The sequence below is a fragment of the Leiobunum rupestre genome, chromosome 1, assembly GCF_980474605.1.
Source record: "Leiobunum rupestre chromosome 1, qqLeiRupe1.1.hap1, whole genome shotgun sequence".
NCBI classification, from domain to species: Eukaryota; Metazoa; Arthropoda; class Arachnida; order Opiliones; family Sclerosomatidae; genus Leiobunum; species Leiobunum rupestre.
Window position 1 is genome coordinate 78,961,301 of NC_143384.1, and position 8,360 is coordinate 78,969,660.

Here is an 8,360-nt window from a genome sequence, read left to right on the forward strand (position 1 = left end):
CGAGTTACCAATAATTTCCCGAGTTACCAATAATTTCCCGAGTTACCAATAATTTCCCGAGTTACCAATAGTTTCCAGAATTAACCAAAATTTCCTAAATTACAACCATTTTCCAAATTACCAATAATTCTACAATGCCAATTGAACTAATTTAATAATATTTCAATTTACCCACATTATGCCTAAATGATGAATTTAACCATAATTATTTTCTATTAATCCAATGATATAGGAACTTAGCCAATATTATTGGATTTTGCCGAAATGCATTGTAATTTACCCATTTTAAAAACGCGTTGCATATTTTATCATCCTTCTCACAGTCCATAGGTGGTTTCTTCTAACTTAACTTATCGTATATACTATTCTCCACCACACTCCCCCCTTTTCGGCTTTCCGTTGCTATATGCAACGCGTTTTGAAATTTTTAAGGTTTAGGCTTAGTTTCTCCTTTAGATTTAACAGTCGCCAGCCAGATTTCCCGCACGGTACTGATGAGTTCCAAATAGAACGAAACCGGTCTACCGTTGGAATTTCTGGCTATTTTATTTAATTTTAATTTAGTTTATTACTCGAAGATCTATTTGATCCGAGTTTCGCGTTTTTTGCTCGAAGACCTATTGGGTACGAGTTAGTAGTAAGTTTTTTAATTTCTTCAAATTTGTTTAGGATTTAGATATATTATCCCTTTTAATTATGGACTAATCTACTTTTTCGCGTATTTTATCATCCTTGTAAGTGTGTCAGGAGTATGCACGATGTATGTCAGGAGTATGCACGATGTATGTCAGGAGTATGCCCTAAGTATGTCAGGTGTATGGACGATGTATGTCAGGTGTAGGCACGAAGTATGTCAGGTGCATGCACGATGTATGTCAGGTGTATGCACGAAGTATGTCAGGAGTAGGCACTAAGTATGTCAGGAGTAGGCACTAAGTATGTCAGGAGTAGGCACTAAGTATGTCAGGAGTAGGCACGATGTATGTCAGGAGTAGGCACGAAGTATGTCAGGTGTATGCACGATGTATGTCAGGAGTATGCACTAAGTATATCAGGTGTAGGCACTAAGTATGTCAGGTGCATGTACGATGTATGTCAGGTGTATGCACGAAGTATGTCAGGAGTAGGCACTAAGTATGTCAGGAGTAGGCACTAAGTATGTCAGGTGTATGCACGAAGTATGTCAGGAGTATGCACTAAGTATGTCAGGAGTAGGCACTAAGTATGTCAGGTGTATGCACGATATATGTCAGGTGTATGCACTAAGTATGTCAGGTGTATGCACGATGTATGTCAGGTGTATGCACTAAGTATGTCAGGAGTAGGCACGATGTATGTCAGGTGTAGGCACGAAGTATGTCAGGTGTATGCACGATGTATGTCAGGAGTAGGCACTAAGTATGTCAGGTGTATGCACGATGTATATCAGGTGTAGGCACGAAGTATGTCAGGTGTATGCACGATGTATGTCAGGAGTATGCACTAAGTATGTCAGGTGTGTTCAAGCACCGGTTCTTGTTAACGTTTTTTACTGTTTTTACATGTTTTGTTTTTTACGTAATCTAAACTGTTTTTTATTATTGTATATAAGCGAATGCGAGATTTGAAAGCTTATGGTCTTCTAATGTAACTCCGTTGAAAGATGTTCATTTAAATAAATATAATGTTGAGTTTATGTCTGGCTCATTGCCTCGTCGCTACTGTCACGAACATATTTTGGTCCGTCGAGCCGGATATTAGTCGCGTATTAGTCTGCTTGACAGCGAGGAACTAGTATCTATCTCCTTCTAGTGGGAAGCAGTCGTCCGGTGAGGTCGTAATTCGTCAACAGCTTGTCAACTACAAGACATGGACAGTCTTCTTAACAAAAGGAAGACCATCAAGGGGAGAATCACCAGGTTCGAATCAATTGTACTTAATCATGCCACTACACCTTTAACTTCAGTCGCAGTCACGATGTACAAGGGTCGAGCCGACGAGACATCGCAGGAGCTTGAGAGGGTACAACGAGACATTGCTGCCACATGCGCACCCGCAAGTTTCGATGCTCATGAGGAGGAGTACGAGCAGCTTGCCGCACGAGCGGAAACCTTGGTCATATTCTTTAACACGCTTACCAGCAACATACCAGCGGTACAGTCAACGGCGGACATCAAATTACCTAAATTGGAACTGCCCGTATTCAGAGGTACCTATGTTGATTGGTTTCCATTCCATGACCTCTTTACCGCTACCGTCCATAGCAATGCATCGTTATCTGGGGCGCAGAAATTGCAGTACCTAAAAGCCTCGCTGAAGGATGAAGCTGCCTTGCTCATACAGTCAATTCCGGTGACCGACGCCAACTATCCCGAGGCTTGGAGCATACTACTCAATCGCTTCAACAATACTAGAGAAATAATCAACGCGCACGTCAAGCGGCTGTTTAGTCAACCCAGCGTGAAGAACGGCTCAGCCATAGCCCTGAGACACCTAGTAGATACTTCAGCGGAATGCATCCGGTTGCTTAAGGTATTAAAGGAACCTGTCCAGTATTGGGATGCAGTGCTGCTTCACGTCGTTGGGGAAAAGCTTGACCAAGAATCACGTCGTCAATGGGAGTTGTCGCTAAAAGGCACCTCAAGGCCGACATATGAAGAGTTGACCACGTTCCTGGAGCAGAGAGCACGGGCGTTAGCCGCTTCGGAAACGGTAAACGATACGGTCAAGCCGAACCTACCAACGGGCCACAGGAGATCTGTCAGCTCGAATCACGGAGCTGTGCGGGATAACTCCTGCCCTATCTGTTCGGAGACACATCACGCTTACAAATGTCCATCGTTGCTGAAAGCGTCCGTCGAGGAACGGTGGGACATGGTGAAGAAACGGTCCCTTTGTTTCAACTGTCTTAGAAAAGATCATGTCAGTACCAGTTGCAAGTCTGGATGTTGCCGGAGATGCGACGCGAAACATAATTCGCTTCTACACCGAGATTCGAGGGAGGATGGTCCCAAACCCCAAGGCAGATCGAATACGGACCTGGTCGTTCATGTTTCCTGTCAGCTCCTGGATATTTCACAAGTAGTACTGCCGACGGTGGTCATTCAGGTTCGGGCGAGGAATGGAGACATCTGGTCCTGCCGTGCGTTACTCGATTGCGGATCACAGGCCAGTTTTATATCGGACCAGCTTACCCAGAAGTTGCAGCTGAAGAGGGTTCGTCTGAATGCTACCGTTGGAGGGATCGGGGAGAGCGGAGTTGGCCATACACTTGGAGCTACTTTATTGGATATCCAGTCCAGTGAAAATTCTTACTTCAACATCAAGGTACAAGCGCTGATTCTCAGGCAGGTCACCAGAAAGCTTCCTAATCTGGCATTCGATCCACAAACCTGGACTCATATCAAAGGCGTGAAGCTGGCTGACCCAACATTCCATGTCCCAGGGTCCATAGACGTTTTGCTGGGATCGGATGCGTACTTAGAAATCGTACGAGACGGGAAACTGTTGGGTAAGGCTGGTGTTCCTGGAATGTTTAACACTGTCTTCGGCTGGGCGGTAGCTGGGAGGTTGGGACCCTCGGATTCGAACTTCGTCGTACCTCAAGTTCGAGTTAATCATTGCAGCCTGGATAACCAACTTGCCAGGTTTTGGGAGCTGGAAGAAATTGGACTAAAACCGATCCTAACAACGGCTGAGAAGAAATGCGAACAGATCTTTGAGGAAACTCACTGCCGCGATACTACGGGAAGGTTCATCGTGAAGCTACCCTTCAAAGATGAGTTCCAGCAATTTGGGAACTCTCGAGACATAGCAGTACGGAGATTTGGATACCTCGAACGGCGTCTACAAGCCAACCCGGAGCTATATACGAAGTACCGGGGATTTATGGACGAGTTTCTTGCTCTGCGTCACATGGAACTTGTAACCGAACGTCCTCTTGAGCAAGGAAAGTCTTGTTACCTTCCGCATCACGCTGTGGTCAAGGAATCCAGCACCACTACCAAGCTCAGGGTCGTTTTTGATGCGTCCGCAAAGACATCGAACGGCAAGTCACTCAATGATACGTTGCTCATTGGGCCGAGGCTGCAAGGTGACCTCGTGAATCTTCTGATTCGGTTCCGATGCCACGCCGTAGCGGTTACTGCTGACATTGAGAAAATGTATCGCCAGGTTCGTGTAAAGCCGGAAGACGCAGAATACCAGCGAATCGTCTGGAGACGTAGGAAACAGGATCCAATTCAAGACTACAAACTACTGACGGTGACGTACGGCACGGCATCCGCGCCCTACCTAGCTACGAAGGTACTGCAACAGCTCTCTCATGATGTTCAATTCAAGTATCCGTTAGCGGCTCGATCATTATCCGAGGACTTCTACATGGATGATTTGCTGTCCGGTGCCGAGGATGTCCCTGCAGCCCTGGAATTACAAAATGAATTGAACTTGGCGGCTACAGAAGGAGGGTTCAGACTGCGCAAATGGGCGTCGAATAAACCAGCGCTGTTGGAGTCATTGCCGTTGGAGCTGAGGGAGATCACGATTCCTTTAAAAATCGACGATGCAGAATCGATCCGAACCCTGGGACTTCAATGGACCCCAGCTTCCGACTACCTATCGTTCTCCGTCAAGTTCCCAACGAACAGGTCTCTCGTCACCAAACGCACTATACTATCAGATACGGCAAAGATTTTCGACCCACTGGGCTTGTTGTCACCAGTCGTCATACGAGCGAAGATACTATTACAAGAGATGTGGAAAGTCAAGATTAGCTGGGACAAAGAGTTGCCTGAGGCGGTCGTCGCAAAATGGAATGTACTACGAGAGGAAATGAACGGGATAGAGAAGCTGAGGATTCATCGCTACGTCGGTCATAGTCAGGAGAAAGACTTGTCTTTGCACGGCTTCTGCGATGCATCGGAGAATGGCTATGCGGCGGCAGTATACCTACGAACTTCAACCGGCACCGAGGTAGCAACCGTTCGGCTCGTTGCAGCAAAGACGAAGGTGGCTCCTCTCAAACAAGTGACCTTACCACGGCTGGAGCTTTGCGCTGCAGTACTTCTAGTACGCTTGATGTCCCTGATTCAACGGTCACTGAGCACCATGATTTCCGAAGTCCATTGCTGGAGCGACAGTAGAATCGTATTGGCATGGTTGTCCTCACCTCCTCAGCGTTGGAAAACGTTCGTTGCGAATCGGGTATCCGAGGTTCAAGAAGCGCAACCAGCAATCAAATGGCAGCATGTTCCCGGGATATGCAACCCAGCGGACTGTGCGTCCCGCGGGATCACTGTAGCAGAATTTTGCCATCATCCGCTCTGGTGGAATGGTCCGGCTTGGTTGGCAACCGGGCATCCCGGCGAAGGTCAGACGTCAGTAGCGGAGCCGACCGAATGTACCGTAGAGGAAAGGAGAACATTGGCGGTCGTGGCACATGGCGCTGTCGATTGGCCTCTGCTCACGAATTATTCATCTTTTACAACGCTGATTCATGTCACGGCGTATGTCCAACGTTTCGTACGGAACACGCGAAATCCCGCTGACAAACGAGAAAAAGGACCGTTGACTAAGACTGAGAATGACGGAGCGCTAAGCCATTGGATACGAGCCACGCAGCTGAGCGCATTTGGAGAAGAGATTCAACGTCTACGAAAGCGAGAGAGCTTGTCCTCTAAGAGTCAGCTGCTCCCGCTCACGCCGTTCCTGGACATGGAGGGGATTCTGAGAGTCGGAGGACGTCTTCGCCACGCTCGAGTACCAGAAAGCCAGAGTCATCCAATAATCCTTCCTCGTAAGAGCAAATTGACTGACTTAATTATTAGCCATGAGCATAACAAGACGTTACATGGCGGAGCGCAGCTGATGATGGCGTCTCTTCGAGCGAGGTACTGGATCTTTAGCCTTCGGGACGCCATACGATTCCATGTCAGGCGATGTATGCGGTGTGTCCGACAGCAAGCCAAAACCGTCCAACAATTGATGGGTAACTTACCAGCTAGCCGAGTGAACCCAGGAAGGCCATTTCTCAGTTGCGGCGTCGACTACGCAGGGCCTTTCAATCTCAGGGTCCTGAAGGGTCGAGGATGCAAGGCGTTCAAGGGGTACATCTGCGTTTTTGCATGTTTCGCTACCCGACCCTTGCATTTGGAGCTTGTAAGCGACATGTCGGCTCAGGCGTTCCTGGCAGCCTTGAAGAGATTCGTTTCCCGTCGGGGAAAGTGCGCAGAAATCTATAGCGACTGCGGCTCGAACTTTGTTGGAGCCAGCCGAGAAATAAAGGACTTCGTCATCTCCGTATCTACCGCTACGTATCATCCGACAATAGCAAGATGGATGGGTGACGAGAGCATAACTTGGAAATTCAATCCGCCAGCTGCACCTCATTTCGGCGGCCTCTGGGAGGCGGGCGTGAAGTCTGTGAAGCACCATCTGAAGAGGGTTATCGGCGAAACCAAGCTAACCTTCGAGGAGATGCAGACGCTCCTTTGCCAGATAGAGGCCTGTCTAAATTCGAGGCCGCTTACGCCAATGACGTCAGACCCTGCCGATCTATCAGCCCTCACGCCCGGTCACTTTCTAATCGGGGACGCCCTGACAGCCATTCCGGAACCGGACTTAACTTCAGTCCAGATGAGTCGGTTGTCTAGATGGCAGCTAAGCCAACAGCTACTGCAGCATTTCTGGCGACGTTGGCAAGCGGAGTACATATCTTGATTGCAACAACGACCGAAGTGGGCTAATCCTAAGAGAAATCTGCAAGTTGGGGACTTGGTCCTGCTGAAGGAAGATCTACCAAAGACAAAATGGCGGATGGCGCGGGTCACGCAGGTCCATCCAGGCGAGGATCAGCTAGTTCGAGTGGTAACGGTGAAGACGGCAGAGAAGGAGTTCAAACGACCCGTGGTGAAGTTATGTCTTCAACCGTTGGACACTTGAGGCGTCGTATCTTGGTTTAGTTAAACCCGGTATAGTTTAAGGTGGCCGGAATGTTCAAGCACCGGTTCTTGTTAACGTTTTTTACTGTTTTTACATGTTTTGTTTTTTACGTAATCTAAACTGTTTTTTATTATTGTATATAAGCGAATGCGAGATTTGAAAGTTTATGGTCTTCTAATGTAACTCCGTTGAAAGATGATCATTTAAATAAATCTAATGTTGAGTTTATGTCTGGCTCATTGCCTCGTCCTACTGTCACGAACAAGGTGTATGCACGATGTATGTCAGGTGTAGGCACGAAGTATGTCAGGAGTATGCACGAAGTATGTCAGGAGTATGCATGAAGTATGTTAGGTGCTTACCAAAAGTGCGAAAGGTTCTCTTGAATATCTGCCATTGAAGAGAAGAGTCTAGGGCTTAAAAACAGAAAAAATATTAGGTATTTTTCCATTTTAAAAAATAAAAGATTTTATTTATGTTACAAATATTAAAAATTTGTTGGTATGCTTTTTCTCTCGGCCGGTATGCGATTTGAATTTTTACGCTTCTTTTGTGAAAACGACACGAATTAAAGCTAACATTTGTTAGAAACCAAATAAACCATAATACAAGGAAATTAAACTTAATTTTAATGATTAGAATAATCAATAATGAGACGAGTTCCACGCGACGTCTTGATGGTATGCATTTTCTCTCGGCCGGTATGCTTTTTCCAGAATAGCTCCAAACGGCTTAGAAACGTTTACAATTATCGGTAAAATTGAGTGGAAATGTTTTAAAATGAAAATAATTTAACGAAGGTTATTCTAAAATGCTTAAAATCAAATTAAAACGAAGTAATGTTAACGATAAAATTGGATGGGACCCGTTTAAAATGAACCCAACGCGACGTCTTTATGGTATGCGATTAGCCAAGTTCGCTTCTATCTTGGCCAGCTGGTATGCTAGGTATGCTAAGTTGGCTGGTATGCTTTTTAGTAGCTCCCGTTTTTTCGTTACTATCAATTCTCTAATAACAACGGCCTTATCATAATTCAGGGGGCATTGATAGAGCCGACCGTTGCTTCAAAATATATTTAATTATTTTTACTATTTGCGCTAGATTTCGTGACGTACTTAACAATTTCGATGGGCCTTACATTTAACACTAACAAGGGTCCCGTTTTATAATTGGAAGAACGGGTCAGTGTTCATCCTTGCTTAATCTACCAGAGGGTTCCAATGTTCCACAAGACCACAAGTCACGATAGCAGAGAAACATGCATCCCAGCTCAGCCAATCTAGACAGTGCTTCCACTCTGGGAAATTTGAAATTCCCTTTTTCTATATTAGGTAACCAAAAAAATTCCCTTTTTTTCCCTTTTTAATTATAGAAATTCCCTCAAAATTTCCCTATTGATTTCTTACATATTCTGAGTTAAATATAATATTTTCACCTAATA

General features: G+C 45.8%; 1 protein-coding gene across 1 annotated transcript; it reads left to right on the plus strand.

Annotated features, from left to right (window-relative positions):
• Positions 1-1,848: 1,848 nt before the first annotated feature.
• LOC149966740 (uncharacterized) lies at positions 1,849-6,696 on the plus strand. Its single transcript, XM_090167602.1, has one exon. The coding sequence runs from the start codon at positions 1,849-1,851 to the stop codon at positions 6,694-6,696; it is 4,848 nt and encodes a 1,615-aa protein (XP_090023728.1).
• Positions 6,697-8,360: the final 1,664 nt, after the last annotated feature.